This window comes from Polypterus senegalus, chromosome 9 (assembly GCF_016835505.1).
Source record: "Polypterus senegalus isolate Bchr_013 chromosome 9, ASM1683550v1, whole genome shotgun sequence".
NCBI classification, from domain to species: Eukaryota; Metazoa; Chordata; class Cladistia; order Polypteriformes; family Polypteridae; genus Polypterus; species Polypterus senegalus.
In genome coordinates, this window is record NC_053162.1 from 83342641 (window position 1) to 83361472 (window position 18832).

An 18832-nucleotide genomic window follows, 5' to 3' on the forward strand; every position below is an offset into this window, starting at 1 on the left:
ACAATAAACAGAACAAAGCAAGATCATAAAAAACAGGAATTTGAATAAAAGGTGCAGTAATGCTTTGCATAAAAAAATTACTTAATTTTAATATGAAATATATCAGCGAGAAAGGATGCCTGGTTGGAGGCAGTTTACCACAGCAAAGACAACATCAGATTGCCACAGGGCAGACACAAATGTTATAGACAGCATTTAGTGAATAAAAGGAACCAAAAGAAGACGACCACAATGTACCATTGTGAGAATTTAAGGACAGCTATAGTCAGTAAGTCTATTGAGTCCATAATTGCAGCAACAAGCAGGAGTGCAAGTTATGTGTGATACAAAGAATCAGTCTGAATGATATTCCTCCTGGATGCAAGAGGACAGCCCAGAAATTACCAAAGCTGTCTGAGCCCCTTCCAAAAGACAGAGCAAAACCAAGGAAGGAATGTGAGTGGCAGTAACTGACTACTAGAGAGTACCATGTCCCAGAAAAAAAGCGTTGCCCCTAACAGTAGATTGTGTGTCACACAGAAGTTTGCTTTGGTGGCATATGGTGTTAGGAGGAAGTGAATGAAAGTGCACCAGAACACCTCATGCTGCTACAGACAATTCTGAACTGGACTACCTGAAACAAATGAAATGATGCCACAGTGCCCTGTCATATTTTGGGGCTTGGAAAGGATATGACCCCAGGATGGAGTTTATAGCCAGTTCATTGCCTTTGGAACTCTGAACATATACCTAGTAGGACTGTGGACACACTGGTAGAAGAAGCCTATGGAAATAATGAGAAGTGAGAAAGCGAGTGTTGTGGTATAATAATGTGGTGGGCAAGTGGCCACGCCATCCTCCAGAATATATATTTTGCTAGGGGTAGCAGGTTTTTTTAATTTGTGCATACTTTTAGCTCCTTCTTTTGTGTAGCACCTCCCTGTCTTGTACCTTTTGTCTGCTGTGGATGATGAGGTCTGCCACAAGAACCCTCCCTATCCGATTAGTCTATCATTACTATTCTGAACCACTTTCACAAAACTTTCCCAAACCATGAAAAGATGAAATTTCTAAATTAGGATGGACAAATGCTTTAACAGTATTTGCTTGAACAATATTTCTTTTACTTTCAGTATCTCTGTCCATAAATGACTAGACAGGTTCTCTGAGTTAGTCAAAGTGAAAATGACTGGCTGGCATGCCGGAAATCATACATTTACTAGCTGTGTAAGCCCATGCTGTAAATAGCCCAGGGTCCTAGAAACTATTGAATTCGTCAGAAAAAAACTGAAATGTAGAGATGTCAAGTAATTGAAAGGAACTACTCTGGGCATCTCTCTCCTAGAAGGATTCATATTGTCGACATGCTCATATCGCTTTTACATTAGCAGCAGGAGGAAAGGAAAGGGGATACTGTTTTGCCGATTTTAGCGACTAAGCAACTTTGTCTTTCTTCTAAGGTTTCGTTTTGCTGAAGTGCTGGCCCCACTTGTGTTATTAGTGCTAAGTGAGTTTTCTGTTTCCCCGGAGGCGGAGACGCTAACCCTGACTACACCTCTCACTTCCGGGCCGGATAGACGCACACACTTCCATGCGTAGACATTTATATATGAGATATTGGTTCACAGGGTAATTCTGGTAGCAGGCCATTCCACATAAAATTTGAAGAAGCAAGGAGCATGCAAATTCCAACCTGTTCTTATTGATCTGTCCGTGAGGAGACACTGAGGTCTTGAGCATCCTCTACATTTGAGTAAAAGAGAGCAACTGCAATGATAATCCACGCTGCAACTGAATGGTTAGAATGTTTGCACTGCCTACAGGGAGGAATGACAATCATTATTATTCTTATTATTTTTTAAATTGATTTTAATTTAAAAGCAAATAACAATCCATATGAAGAAGTCAAACTTAATAATTTAAAATTCAATCCCCATCCAAAAGAAAGAGAGGAGAGTTAACCAAGAAAGCAAACCTTTAGAAGCAGCAAGGAAGGAAGAGTATCCTTTTCTCTATATAGAAGCTTATGCTAAAATGTTATTAATTAGATCCAGCCATATCTTTAAAAGGTTTTAAAGAGATCCCTTGAATGAAAACTTGATTTTTTCCAAATTTCAAATAATACAGGACATTAGTTACCCACTGATTTAAAAGAGGTGGTCTAGGATTCTTCCAGTTAAGTAAGATAAATCTACATGCTACTAGTGAAGTAAAGGCAATCACAGTTTGTTTGTCCTTCTCCACTTTAAGCCCATCTGGAAGAACCCCAAACACAGCCATTAATGCGTTAGGAGTGATTGTGACACCAAGACTGTCAAAGACGTATTTAAAGAATAGTTATCCAAAATGATCTCAAGGTGGTGCATTCCTAAAACATATGACCCAGTGGGGCTGGAACTAGACTGCAACATTCACAGGGTTGAGTCTTGCCCGAGAAACATTCTGGATAGTTTTAAACAAGACAACTGCACTCGATAAATGATTTTAAGTTGAATGATTGAGTGTTTTGTGCATATGGAGCTATAGTGTATACTGTGTATGGCTGCCTTCCAGTCCTTTTCAACGATATTAAGTGAAAGATCCTTTCTCCAATATACTCTGGGATCTTTGAAAGAAAGGGACTTTAAAATGTTTTTATAAATTGTGGAGATTCTATCCAAGTCTTCAAGACCGATCAGTATTTCCACTGGAATAGAAATGGGTGAAAAGTGAGGAAAATTGGGTAGGTTCCGTTTAGCAAAGATTCTAGCTTGAAAGTAGTATAAAAATTAGGTTGATGAGAGGTTAAATTTGAAGCTTAATTACTTAGTCTCTAAATGTTTTAATCCCAGACATGTTATAAACAATTATTGAAATACTAAAGCATAGATGCACAAAATTAAGAACAGAAACAGTCTAGTACACCCATGCATGGCAAAATCAATGCCACACAGAACTATAAAATGTCCCAGTCTAAATTCTTTTCTTTTGTTTAAGAGGCCAGTCTAGGTCTTAGAAAAAATAAAGTACAGGAACAATGGTACAAATAAAAACCATAGCATCCTTTCTAAACTGAAACAGAGGGTCCTCCAGTTTTCCTTTCACATCCAACAGATGTGCAGGTTAGGTCGACTGGCACTTAAGTGTGAGTGGTGTTCTGGTGCCCCATTTACAGATGGTTCTTGTTTCTTGCCTTATGCTGCCTGGGACTGACTTTGGTCCCTGTGACACATGGCTTTGATCAAGTGTGTTAGAAAATGGATGATTCATATAAAAGTACAATGAAAAATTATATAGAAAGAAAGATAAATAAAAAATAAAATAAAAACAAAGAAAGCTTAAAGAAGGCAATCAGAAAACCCAGAAATCTGAAGAGCAGCCTACATATTCTGGTTAAAGGCTTCTTGTAAAAATGTCCTTAAAGTACTATTAAACGAAGTTGGACGCCCTCTAAATTTACTTCACTGAAGATTATTTCTATGCAAATGCATAATTCGAAAAACCCAGAAGGTGAATGAAATCTAAAAACACATTTCGAGAAAATCAATTTCTGCACTGTACAGATGTATCGAGTTGAGGTGGCGGCAGTGATAAATATTAATACAACAAAGGGGCTGCGTTTCATGAAATGAGAACAGAATTGCGCGGTAAGGAAGACAAAATCTACCGAGTAGGAAAGGAAAGTGTGTGTGTGTATTGAGGGTTATCTGGACCATAAGCTATAATGAAGTGGGGCTGATCTGTTTAGTCTAAAAATGATGGACATTAAGCTTCAGTAAAATGCACTAATTAGGAAATGAGCAGTATACTAGTTTCCAAACAGAAAGGTTAGACATTTTTCTGTTTAAAAAAAAAACACATTTCCTACTATTTACATATTCTTTACTTGATGAACTGGGAGTAAAGGGGCATTCATAAGTAATCTCTTGTTATTTACTATTTTGTAATAATATGGTTAAAGATTTAAATAGTAACAAAACTTAAACAGGAATATAGTTATACTATACAGTCTAAATAAAAACCCAGCTGACAACTGTGTTTCTTATAAACTCTCCACCTTCATCATGTCAATGCTTTTCTGTTTAGACAGAAATTAAAAATCTAGTGATATTTTCAATAATAATATGTACCTGGAGGTTTCTTGTTTCCAGCTCCCTGCTGGACAATTACTCATTAAACTAGCAAATGTATATAACTATGAAAATGTAATCAATTTCTTACATTGCAAAACTTTCAAAGCTCTCATAAAAACATTCTGTATATAATTACACAGTAGGTATAACTGTGTGTATCATGACGTATGCAATAAATGCCATTGTGAGTGTAGCACAAATGCTCAGTACTACCCAGCAGATTATTAGCGGGATGTAAGCTTATGAGATATGGTTTGAAGTCCAGCATACCAAACTGCCTGTGGCAGGAATTTTGAGCATTAAAGTGTAACATAATATTCCTTGACTCACATAATCCCATTAAGAGTCATAGGAGGCTGAAGCATATCCCAGCAGCACTTTGCGCCAGGCAGGAGCTAAACCTGGACAGGTGCCAGTATAATGTAGAGTGCACTCACTGAAACACCCTCTCCCGACTCTAGGTCAGCCTTTCAACCTGAACCTAGAAGTACTTCCAGTGTTTCACCACTTTAGTGAGGAAGCACTTCTGGGTCAGGTGGAAACTCAGCACCCTCTAACTGCCCCTCAAGGACCCCACCAGGGCTGCACTTCAGAACTACAATTCTCATGCAGCCATGCAGGTGTCCAAATGGGAGCTACACCAGAGGGATGGGTGCTGCCTTCCAGTGGAAGGAACACAAGGGTCCAGGGGACATCACTGCCTGTCCTTCCATTACATCTTCCTGACTGGGAAAGGGGACATGAGCCATCCCATCCACCAACATTTTCCACTCATTATGAGGGCCACCCAGCTGGGTAACGGATCACCCATCCATGCCAGCCCAGCCTTGCCATTCATCGCACTAATTACACACAGCATGGGTTTATAGCTGTTTTTAAGTATGCCACCTTATATGAACATTTTGAAATAAAACTGTCCTGAAATTCCTTTGACTCACTTTCCTTTCAAGATATTAAAACACCCCTTATTTCAAAACAGCCATTAAACAAGAATAAATGTCTGTAAAAAAGTAACAGATTCCAAAATATTTCAAAAATGATTAAGAATTTAGTTTTAAAGAACCATCAACCCATTCACTTTTCATGGCAACAATGAATATTTTACAAAATTTTATTTTTAGGCATATTTCAAAAAACATTCAATTTACATAGCAGGTTTTTTTAAACAGAAATGATAGGATTATTTTAAGATATCTTCAAGCACATTTCACATAAATTACACACATTTCCAGACATTTCTAACTGATTTCAAGATATATGAACACTAATTCTGTAATATCTTTAAATGTGGATTTAGCATGTCATAAAATGTGTAGATTAACTGAATCAATCCATTTTCTGAATTCTCTGTTTTGCATAACAGGCACTCCATCTTCTTTGCTTTAGCTGCCACATGATTCTCATTTTCAGTATAACCAGAGTGAAAGTACAGTAGAATGCAGCTAAAAAATATGAAATAGTGGAAACATAATCTCTGCAAATTTACCAATTTGAAAACGATACTCATTCAGTCTTTCAGCAAAGGAAATGAGCCTTGATCTGAATCTGAATACTCCACCTCCTGTACCAAGATGCTGGATGTTGGAGGAAATTTAGTGCTGCAATGCCAAGTTTAAACTTGCAAGAATTGCTACAGTACACCCTCGGGCTTTTACTCCAACCAAGTTAATAGATGATATAAATGGTAACTTCATTAGCTTCTTTGAGAATTTGGTGATAAATTGTGTCTGAACCAAGTGGTATTTTTTATTTTAATTTACTCAGTTGTATCAGGGTGTAATTTTCCCTTAGCTCAAGTGCTTGCCAAGACAGTCTTCAGTTCTCCACAGTCCAACCGAGAGTGAACAGTGGTATGATCAAGAATGGATAGAGGGATGATTTCTGTGTTATATTATTCTGGCAGCCAGAGATCAGGTTTTGTAGTTACTGGGAAAGAAAGAAAGAAAGAAAGAAAGAAAGAAAGAAAGGGGTTGCTTTAACCTTAATTAAACAAAATAAATATTTGCCAAGATAAACAGTAACAGAGCAAAAAAGCACACATACAGAAAATGAATTAGACTAGATTAATATTATAAATAAGAAAAACAAGCTCATTTCATTTGTTAAAAATGCCTAATTAATAAACAGTTCATTCACAAAGTTATACATCTTGGTCATTTTATAAAAAAAAAGAAACTTTCTTTTCTATGTTGTGCTGGCCCACCATCAGAAACGTCACTTTTGCTACACAGTAAAATATGACTAAATAAAAATACTGATTACAACAATTAAACTTTACGCTATGACTATAACTTCACTCTGTTACTTACTGAGCTGACTTAATGCATTTTAGACGTTATTCTAGCAGCATTAAGAAAAAAGGAAACTAGTCCATACTTATATACACAGTAGCACTCATTCATACAATTTCAATTTAGTCAGCAATCACCCTCATAAGATGAAAAAAGAAAACACCAAGAAAGGTCATTGGAACACAAGTAGGACATCCAAATACCAAACAGCCAGTACCTGGGTGAGGAATATAACACTGGGCACTTGAATTACAAGGCATATATTGTTCCAGCACTTTACTCTGAATATATATAAGAATTAGAATTAAATATAATGTATGTGTGTATGTTTGTATGGTATGTTGAAAATATTAGACAAAACTCCATCCATACATTTGCTGCGTATGTGTTTGATATGCATATTATCATTAAACAAGATAACAATTCCAGTTATCTGTCTATAATTATTTAATCTTTACTTGTCTTTTGAGTACTACATAAAAACACATTTGAACCTAAAGTATTAATATATGTTTACACAGTTACAGAAATTAGTATCTTTGGGGTTTAAAGCCCTACTTGATTAATATATAGAAATACTAGCTATCGATATATGTACAGGGTGCGGCAGAAATAACTCCCACATTTCAAAGGGGGATTGAAAAAAAATACTACGAGATATCACCAAAAACTTTTTATTTCACAAATGTAGATATAAAAAAGTTTTTTTACTTTGAGTTTGAAAAATTATATCGTCCAAATGGTGGCCTTGACGGCTGATAAACATTTGGAGCCATTCTTGGAAGTTTTCCATCACTCTCACTAGCATGTCGGGCGAAATTCCTTCAATTTCTTCTTGAATAGCGTCCTTTATTTGGTCCAAGGACTGAGGACGATGTTTGAAAACCTCCTGTTGCCCTTACTCATTGAACCCACAGCAAAATCGTTTTCCGGTCTGGAACACTTTCATTAGCAAATAAACCGAACCGCGTGCGAAACGCCCTCTGCATCGCAGCTACAGATTCGCCATTTTTGAAAAAGCCTCCACTACAAAGCCTCGATGCTCACCTGACTACGGCACGGTGACGACTGAAAACTTTATTACGTACCGTACATAATGGAATGGACCGCACCCCTCTACCTGCTTTGGGGACCCCACAGTGATTTTTCGAAATGTGGGAGTTATTTCTGTTGCACCCTGTACATTAGTGGCACAGTGAGGCAGTTGGTAGCTGTGTCACAATTACTGAATTCGGGCTACTTTTTCTGTGTACATCATTAAGGATTTTATGTGATTTATTTATTTTCCCCTGTGTTCCCCAGTTTTCTGTCCACATCCAGGAAATAAGTGTTTTGGGTTAAACTACTTCCAAAGCCCACTGCTGCTGAAAGACAGCCATCATGACCCAGAACTTAATTAAGTAGGTTTGCTAATGGGTTAATGAATGGATGGCTACAGATACTGTATGTCTGTATTTACACATTGCTTTGTTTATTATTCCTTTACTATTTAGCCGAAACATTTTTATTTCTAAATTCAAAAAAGAATTTTTAACAATAGTTTTAAATTATATCATATATACAGGAAAATGACTGTCCCAAGCAAAGAATTAAACAAAAAAATATATTGCTATAATCTAGGAGATTACATAAAAATCAAAGGGATTGCTGAATTGGATATATACAAAAATAATAGTAACATTTAAAAAAAAGAGGAGGAACAGAAAAGAATATGAAGAATGAAGATTAGTACTACAGTAAGTACACAAGGAGACAACTGTGACATTTATCATCATGTCAAAGAGATGCGACCCTGACACCATATTTTTGTTATTAAGAATAATCTTCAAGAGATATACAAAAAATCATTAGACTATTTAGGGTTAAAAATACTCTAAAGGCAAGAAATACAAACCAGTTTGTGCAAAGGAAATGTTTATCTGATTTGTCTACAAAATAATAAAACAGGTATACAAAAATAACATTTATTTCTCGGAACTTAATTTTCTGTCTTTCACTGGTGATAAACTTACATTTTCTGAGCAACATCAATGAGATTTAGTCTCTGCACAATAAAAGTAAAATTGATTTCTTTTTGCAGAACCATATTAAATATATATTTTACCAAAACAGTTACTCAACATCATTAAAAGGAAAGTATAAATCAACTGCTAGAACCCAAGAGAATTACACTTTTAATGTTAAAAAAGATTGTTCTTTTAAAACTGACTATTGATTTTTGCTTAGCTACCTGAAAGTGTGCTTTTTCTATCATCTCTAGGCTTGTACCAATGAGTCTAAGGGTGCATGCGCACTATTGGAGCCATGTGTGTTTTAGGCTATTTTTCAACAAACTTTCTTGCACAAAATTCTAAGTATTTATTTGAATATTCACTGCAGGACTATTTAAATCTCAAAGTGGACTGGCGTCTGCAGTCTTTGCTTCCACTGATAAGGTTTTGCATTTATGTTGGGATTAAGAAAGAAAAAAAAAAACAACTCATTTTTAATTAGGATGAAAAGAGAGATGTCTATTGGGACATCACTTGAAACATTTTGGCATTGCACAATGTACAAGTGCATGCTTCTTTTATTAAATTATTGTCCAGCAGGAATACTGTGAATTTTTAGTGAACTTTTTATTCTTTCTGCAAATAGCTGTTGTCATCTGATTATTAAAGAAGCAACATCCCCAGCGTATCAAATTTTATATGTGCATACACAAATACTAATATTTAAGGATCAAATGCATTCTTATAATATTGAACCAACAATTTCAGGTTAAATAAGTAGGCCAAGACATAAAATTGCAATTATTTACTTGTTTCGTAACCACATATTTCAGATATATCAAAGCAGTTTTTTTCTTAAATATGGACAAAGTTTGTCTATATTTTGTTAGACTTGTGTAACCTTTCAAAAACATATACACATATACCTATACACTGTAGTCATCTGAAGAAATGACAGTCTCAAAAAAATAAATGTTGGGGCACCCTTGTGGCCAACCCTTTTTACTTTAAACAAAGCAAAACAAAACCAAATGCATGATGTCATCAAAGGTATAACAAATGATAGTTTCCTGTTAGCTCATGACAAAGTAATCTTGAGGATCTTAGGTACAGTGGAGTTATGTCTCCCTGGCTGCTCGGTCATGAAGTGACACCTCCTTCTAGGTGATCATGATTTATGGCCTAGGAACCAAAAGGGGTGGAGTCAGTTGTCCTCACTGGGAGGTTTCTCTGTATTGCAGAAGAAAATAAAGACAAGACGGTTATCAGTAGCGCCGCCACTCGGCCCGGCCTGGAACTACATATGGCTGAAAGGAACTCAAAGGGTGACACCCTGACGCACATGTGTAACAATATACAATATGGCTTGATTGAATATCAAATCCTACACTCTTTGTAATCTGAAATATTTTTATTTCAAAGGACTAAAACTAAAAAATTGTTTGATGTTAGGAAAAAACCTTTAAAAAATATTAGTTTAAAATCAGTAATCTGGTACAAATTAATTAGTCCAGAAGCAGCAACTGCTCATGCATTGCTGTGAACATTACATTGTATTGAGAGATTGAACTGGGAATAGGATATCTGAAGATTTTCTTTCTCCAGAAGACCACAGTTTGAGTCCCCTGCCAAGCACAATCACCTGTTTCTGCTCTCTGTGGTTGTGTCCTCTTTATATTTTGGCTTGGGTTTATTGCACCAGATATTTTTTTATTTACATTTTTTTTAAAGGAAGACATAAAAAAAATTCTTTTGAATTATTTTTAGACTTATACTGCAACTCAGAAAACAGTTGTGGAGTATTCCAGAACACTCTAATAACAGATTAGATGGTCTGTGCAGTAGCCATTGTCACAGTATTAGTACTGTCACGTGTAAAGAATACAGTGAAATTCTTACTCGCATGTCCGACCATCATTTAACACATCATCACTCTCTGGTACAACACTGGAAAGCAAAATATGTATATCTGTACTTTATATAGCTTGTTTGGCCATATGCACTTTACTGAAATTATTGTATTTTTTGTATTGTGATCATCTGAAAATTTCAGATAGTAAAAACAAGTCAACATATATTCCATATTGCTGCGGTAACATGTATATATTTCTGAGGAGAACATGGTAAAGATACGTAAATGGACAGTGCAGTGAAATTCTTATTTGCCATGTCCACTCAAGATGTCTGGTGTGAGATGAAAGAGGAAGGAATACAACATCATCTGTCCTTAATGCAAGTATGGTATTTTCAAACATTTCAATGGTAAGGTGAATGATAATTCACTTTATAAAAGTATTTGCTACATCTATTGAATTATTATTTTTATCTTAATGACTCTGCAATGGCTAGCAAGTGTTAGCTTCCCTCTACTCTGAAATGCATGGAGCCATACTTTTCACTCATTTATATCTTTTCTCAGTATGACTCCTATCGAGTTACATGTTGTAATCTGAAAGACAACTCAGGAAACATAATGTCTAGGGTACCAGCCAGTAACCCCACGTTATGAATGTTAAATGGAACAAGAGACAAAGAAAAATGGACTCAAGGGTGCAAACAATTGGTATCAGTCAGATCAAAAGAAAAAGGTAAGAGATCGAGCCTTCCACCATATCTATCTATGGTTTTCAAATGAACAGGAGCAGCATCCCCTTTCCTGCCTTGCTGTTGGAATAGTTACAATCTACAATGATCCTGACCTTGACTATGCAATTCAGTACTGGATAAATGGAGGGCGACGGATTCCATACTTTTAAGGAACTTGATACCCTTCGCCATTATCACAGCCTTTCCAAATTTCACCATTTACTCCTTTGTTAGGAGACTGTGTTCATTGCCAAGTCTTTTTAAATGAGTTAAAACATATACTTTGGGGTCTTGTTCAGTCTTCCATAAAACATATTAAACAGGTAATGTTAAAAAATGATTTGTAGCACACTTTATATTAGACAATAGTCAGATTGCTTATAGAGTATGTAGGATACACAAAGAATATATTATCAAAACTAGATTATGAGAGAAATACAAATAAATACATCTCAAAATTCTCATTATTTTTTGCAGTAATTATTTTCATGAAAATGACCAGCTACAACTCTGACCATAAATGACACACAAAGATGCTTTGACGAACTATACTTAATGGTTTTAAGATATAACAGATGACCTTCTCTCTTGATAGAACCTTCTGAATATAGTTCAATTTTCTCGTCAAAAGACATTCATTCTTTTGTGAATGGCAGAAGAAACAGTTATCTTTGGTGCTGGTGTGCTTAACCTCCATACATTCCACACACTTGAATAGTAATTAAATTGATTTTTTTAAGCTCTGCTGTGAAGATATTCTGAGGGTGTGGGAGTGGGGGATTAAACGTTACATGTAACCTTCTTGTGTACTTTGTATCACAAAAAAGAATTATGAAAAGAAGAGCACAGGAATCTTGATCATAGCCAGAATTAACACTAAAACTACTCAAGATGGAAGATACAGTATATCAGGTACTGTGAATCAATATACGCTGTACTTTTTAAATGGGCGTGTGTGTGCATTTAGAGGGAATAGAATACTTCAACATTCTGCAGTGCTGTACATATATATTTAAAAAAGTGATTCAAAAACCACTGCATGAAGAGACACCTTGAAAATGAAGAGAAGTCCTTGCTGTAGAAACTAATGAACCTTTGCTGAAGCAGCACTCTTTGGAGAGAAAGATCAAAATCGGACATTCGGCAGGGTTCACACAGTTTGCCTTCTGTTAAATTAAAGGTCATATGTTTATTGTGACAAATTTGTAAAAAGAAAATTCAATATTAATACATAAACACATACTTACATATAATTTATGTTTAATTCCATAACCCTGCTAACACCACGACATTAAAAAGCTAAACGTCTAAGTTAAATTATGTTCTTTGTGGTTTTGTTATATGCCTTTTACTTGACAGATGATTCTACAACTGTTTAAAAACTATGCTAAAATACAAAATAGATTTGCTAAATCTTTTTTGGAAAATCTAACCAAAGAAATAATTGAAATGCTAATGCAAGACCTTACTTTGAGATGGCAAGTCAAGCTGCTAGTATATAAAATGTCCAGAATGGGTTTTATGTAAAAAAAAAATAAAAAATAAAAAATGCAGGCTTAAATAAATCTTCATTTAAAATTAATTATATTTTAAGTTTTTGCTCTAAAGCATTTAGTAGCTTTTACTTCATTAAAAAATGTTTGCTTTTAAGATGTAAACGAATATGTAAAAGTGTTTACCATTTGTAGCGCACAAAATGTAGTTCTCACAGATAGAAAACAATTCTCCACTCAGTACACACTACTCACGGAAACACTGTAGTAAAATACGCAAAACAAAAAAACTTCACAGTTGTGCGTAGCCCCATTAATCATGATCAGGATCTTTCTAGTAAGGGTTACGCAGGTGAAGAGAAAGAGAATTAAGGGTATGACCTCTGTTGCCCAGCCTGAAGCAGGTTTACACCATCCTAGAGTTGAATTAGCTCTGTCATTTCAGCATTTCCAGTTGACAATGCAGGGTCTGCAGAGTTGCCAAAAAAAAAAAAAAAAGGGTTAGCCTAAATTAAGAGCCAAGAGAGGTCCAGATGCCATGGTGTCAAGAGAGGGTTTTTACTTTGGCGGTTTATAAGCTACACTGACAGGAAGATATAGAAGAGCCTGTGCTGTTCCCGCTGACCTCGGACTATCCTTGTGTCAAAGGTGAACATTACTGAAAAAGAAAGCTGTAGTGAGCCAACTACCCGATAAAATTACCTAAATATATTTCATCAAAATCTTTAGTCTAAGAAAAAAAACACAAAGTATTTTCGTATTAGCTTTGAACTTATACATTCAAAAGTAATTTCCACTTTGAATGAAAATATTGTACACTACAGAATGACTTATTTACTGGATGACATTTATGAAATTAATAAGGCCCAAAATTTTTTGCTTTTTTTAATATGTGTTTTCTCACATTACAATAATGTGTTATTTTAGTAAAGCAATTGTACATTGTGCATAATAAGAGTTGTACTGCAATTTGAAGGATGGTTGGGCATCCTATAAATAGAATGCCCTCCCCACCTAGATTGTTGACTCAAACATAACTATGTGAATGCATGGGAGAACAGACTAACAGGCGCACTTTGTGTAAATTATGTATTAAAAAGAAGAACTATAAAACACTGTCAGAGATTTACCCATTTAGCACGGCCACTAGATTCCAAGGACAAATAGGAGGTTTTATGCCTACAGTACGGTGAAGCCTGTAAGCGGAAGAAAGGTTTACTTTCCACGCTAAACAAATGTGTTTTTCCTTTAAAAACCTGAATATGCCTTTATGCTGATAGTAGAGGCATTTGCATGACTAGCTCTGCAAAGAGGTATTTTAGAAGGAGGTGGAAAAGAGAGGCTGAGGACATATAGCTCTCGAGTTCAGAAAACAGACTCTACCTCTATACCCAGTGGAATTATGGCATGGACTGCAGCATTACAGGTAAGAAAAACAGAAATGATACTGGAAAGAATCTAATCTGGGAATATTATATTAATGTTGAAAGTCTAAAAAAGAGTGATAACTTCACCTTTTAGAAAAAAAATATTTTGGTGTGTTCAAGTGTCATGACAGCACAGAGTCAAACCATTTCCTTCTGTAAGCGGCTAAGTACCTTATAAGTAAGTTACCACTGTAAATAATTTCAATACTAAGTATAGCTCTTGACCTAAGATGGATATAAGCAAAGGCAAAAATAGTTTCTAGAAAGGACATTAAGGAGAGAAAATTACATTGACAACCAATACAAATTACAAATTTTATGAGCATAGATGTTTTTTTTTCGGCGCTTAATGTACGCACCATGTCATAAACAGAATAAGAGGATGAAGGGGAATAACATTGGACTGTTACATTAAAAGTGGACTTAAGGAAAAGAGTACATCAGAGGAGAATAGATTCAACTACCTGCAATCTCACAATACTGAAGAGAAAAAAGAAAATGCTTGGCTTAATCTACAGAAGACTCATAATCATCTCCCACCTATGACCATGGTATTAAAATTCTCCAACTAGAAAAATAATTTGTGGGAAAAATGTATTTAGTAATCTAACTGGAGGGTCCAATTTGGTGTTAACCACAAAAAGATTAATTCCAAGACTATTAAAAATCTATATTAATTACAATATTTATTCACCATACTGTATATGTGCAAGAGTTACGGATGATTACTGGGGGAACATTAAAAAGTTGAGAAAAACACAAATAATCTAGCTGCCAAGGGGCATTACTGAACTACTTGTGGTTATGATTTTCTGGTTCAATAAACATGCATCCCCTTAACAATAAACTGCAATAAGGGTTCTCAATAAGGGTTTTCACATAACGTCTGCTATTTCGATCTTCTTAATTGCTGTTCCTTCAACTATAAGCTTCCATAGTTCCTTGTATTTAACGGCATTGTACATAATGTCATTTCCTTAATGTATGAACTTTACTTGAAGGCTGCACTCATCATTTTTCAGGTCCACCCCTTCTATTGCTTTGTAGCTGACCCTGGTCACTATAGCAACTCATGTTACTTTACTATTACAATTTCTAAGTATCCTATTTTTTAATTTTATAGCTTAACTATCTTGGATTTCTATATATCCTTTTAAGATGGAAAATCTGTAAGGCAAACTTTCAAAATCCACCATAAAGATTTGTTTCAACAAACAATGTTATTATAATAAAAAAAGTAAAATTTCGTGAAAACAAAGGCCCACCCTTCATTTCTGACACAGTTTAGAAAGCCATATGACATACAGTAATCCCTCCTCGATCGCGGGGGTTGCGTTCCAGAACCCCCCGCGATAGATTAAAATCCGCGAAGTAGAAACCATATGTTTGTATGGTTATTTTTATATATTTTAAGCCCTTTTAAACTCTCCCACACTGTTAACATTATTAGAGCCCTCTAGACATGAAATAACACCCTTTAGTCAAAAGTTTAAACTGTGCTCCATGACAAGACAGAGATGACAGTTCTTTCTTACAATTAAAAGAATGCAAATAGATCTTCTTCTCTTCAGGAGCAGATAATTTCAGAGAGAGAGAGAGATCGCTCGCGATAAAGCAGCATTTCTTAGAGGTGCGTCCGTATCCACTAGGCAAACAGCTTCTGTGCAAATAGCACCTCTGCTCACAGCTCCTCCGTCAGGCGCAGAGAATGTCAGAGAGGGTGAGATAGAGGCAGAGACAAGCAAACAATCAAGCAGTCAAAAGAATAATCAAGCATATCTTATAGCGTTGAGGAGTTTTGGTTAATATGTAATACATGCTCTGATTGGGAAGCTTCTAAGCCATCCGCCAATAGCGTCCCTTGTATGAAATCAACAGGGCAAACAAACAGAGGAAGCAAGTACCATAAATTAAAAGACCCATTGCCCGCAGAAATCCGCGAACCGGCGAAAAATCCGTGATATATATTTAGATGTGCTTACATTTAAAATCCGCGATAGAGTGAAGCCGCGAAAGTCAAAGCTCGATATAGCAAGGGATTACTGTATATATATATATATATATATATATATATATATATACACCAACTTTTCATCAAGGAGGAGCATGATTACTTTAAAATAATATTAATTTCCGAGAAATTATAAAAAATATTGAAAATTTTCTATAATAGAATTGAATTTTTACAAATTTAAGAAATAAGGCATTACTTTACTATTCACTTATAATAGGTGGGTGAGGATTCTTCATTTTAATCAAGATGAGTGTTCATTTAAACAAAGTAGTGCGGGATACCACAAAACCTTTCATGGCTTAATGTTACTCCCAATCCTGCAGGTACAAGAGATATACAAGTATTTTAACTCAAAACATTACAACATATGATCTAGTGAGGTGGGTTTACAATTTAGATCTCGTCCCAGATAAATTTCTGTTCTCTATAATTATCTAAAATTCCTTGAAATTTTTGAGACATGGAAAGCCACAATGAACATTACTGTCCTAAACTTTGTAATACACTGTTACCATATCTTAACTGAGTGGTAGATCATTGTGTTGCTTGTAAATTGATGGTGGTTAATATAAATTATAGTCTTATTTGCCCTATAAGATGCCTTGTTACAATGAATGACACTAATAGCTCTGTCCAAAATGAAGATAGATTGATAAGCCTCATCTTAGTTTATTTCTGGGCCAAACCCCAAAATTACTTGAAGAATCAGGTGTTTCCTCAACAAATCCAGGACTCATGATCTCACAGTGATATCCAGTGGCCCACCATGGGAGGCATAAATCTTGATTTTGAAGCAGCTTTTATTTATTTTGGACAGCAGGGTCCCATGTATTTGAAATGGATTTGTGCCAGTGTTTCAGGAAATACCTTTGATGCACTTAGAGAATTCATTTTTGAAGTATTCAAAATAAATTGAAGGCTAATCTCCACCATGCAGAATCTGTCTTTCCTCACTCTTTCTGACAGAGTAGGTCATCCCCTCCTCCATTCCCTCACTTGTCAACTGACAATGAGTTTAAACCAAAACCATGTCATCCTGTTGACACTGTCACCTACCTTTTGCCAGAATATTGGCACACATAACCCTGGTGGCACATTTAAAAAATACAGTATAGTCAATAGAAATTAGAATTCCCACTTGAAGTATTTATGGACCAACAATAATTAACCAACTCTATTATTCAGTGAACTGTAGTGGGTTGGCACCCTGCCCAGGACTGGTTCCGGCCTTGTACCCTGTGTTGTCTGGGATTGGCTCCAGCAGACCCCCGTGACCCAGTGTTTCGATTCAACGGGTTGGAAAATGGATGGATGGATGGATTATTCAGTGAATTCTAATTTAAATGTGAAAGAATGATAAAACCGGAACAGGAAATATATTAAAATCAATAACCAGAAAAGACAATGGCCTAGGTTTTGATTATTTCCTTTTGCTGCAAAAAGTGCAAAAACTTTTAAAAATGCAAAAATAAATTCATCATAAAATAAAATGAGAAAAGATGCATGTTATATAATTACATAATACTTTTGTCACAAAAAATAAAACAACATTGTTTGGATTTTAAAAATTAAACAAATTATTGTAATTCAGTGAGCTATAGATCTGTAGCTGTGTTTATTCTCCTTTAATTCCTTCTTTGTTCTTTCAAGCTGCTCAAACGCTCTCAGAGATCACTGAATCCCAAGGGTGCAGCATACTACACTGCACAACAGGCCCAACAGTAATAATAGAGACAGAAAAGTGCCAGGCATCAGAATGATCTTGGCAGTATGCAAATGCAAAACAAGTAGTTTTTTAAGTTTTACTAAATGAGGCAACTATTTTGGGAAGTGGATAACAAATTGACATCTTATCATAAATTAGTGTCATCGCCCCAAAAGAATAGCCATCCAAACAGTAGCGCATGTAAACAGACCTGCGGTAAACTGTGAAATGAGCACCAGCATGACAGTTTAACAAACATATACAGCATACCAGTCAGTCGAATAAAATGGCACATGCATGTATAAAATGGATTTTTATGAAATAAAAAAAAATACTATGAAGTTAGCAGACATTTCATTTCACAAAGGTTATAACGACCATCACACATAGTGGCAGTCACGTTTTCTAACCCTAAATAATTTTTACAGATTTATAAATATTCAGCACAAAGTAGGACCTTTGCCACATTTACCATCAAAATATATTACGACAAAAAAGATTTTCTGTATTTAATTGCATGACACCATATAGATTTAATGCATATGTATGACCTTTGATTACACCCTCTAGTACTGCTTTATTTCTTTTACAGCTGTCACTGGCACGGTTAGTGAAGATAATACCACAATATGTAGCTAGAATTTATCAGTTCTGTTTGAATATCTAGATAGGTATAGTAACTAGAATACAGATATATTATGCCAAAATGTTGTGCCTTTAACCTCCTTTCCTTTTCAGCATAGAAATAACCTTTAACTTTATTATTTTCTGCAGATGCACACTGATGTAGTCCTACACAATCTCTGTTCTTTCTGTCTCTCTAGCTATCTAGGGTGGCACAGCTGCCTCACAGTAAGGAGACAAGGATTCATGTCCTGCCTGCTTGTAGAATGCAAGTTCGCCCTGTGTCTGCATGACTTTCCTCTGGGTGCTCTGGCTGTCTCCAACATGCAGGTTTGGGAAAGTGGCTATCCTAAATTGGCACTAGTGCATGTTTCGGGTGTGTTTGTCCTGCAATGTACTGGTACCCTGATTAAGTTTTGTTCTTGCCATGTGCCCTATGCTAGCTGGGATAGGCTCCAGCACCATCCCATTCCTGTTCCGGACTAAGCAACCAAACAAAAAATGGCAGATCGATCAATCGACCTATCTATCTCTATAAATACATATAATTGCTGAACAATCACAATAAAACAACAGTTATGGTTTATTCAAACATATATTTGGTATACTA

The 18832-nt window shown here is 35.6% G+C and overlaps 1 protein-coding gene across 3 annotated transcripts in view; it reads right to left on the reverse strand.

The window, feature by feature from the left end:
• Positions 1–18832, reverse strand: part of wwox (WW domain containing oxidoreductase) — a 1268497-nt gene that overhangs the window by 563572 nt on the left and 686093 nt on the right. Inside the window, exon 9 of one of the 3 annotated variants that reach the window (XM_039763363.1) lies at positions 5227–6017. The exons of the other annotated variants lie outside the window; for them this stretch is intronic. Within the exon in view, the coding sequence (XP_039619297.1) occupies positions 6015–6017 (3 nt within the window). The 3' untranslated portion in view covers positions 5227–6014. Of the gene's footprint in view, positions 1–5226; positions 6018–18832 lie in introns of those variants that run through there. 3 annotated transcript variants of the gene reach the window in all.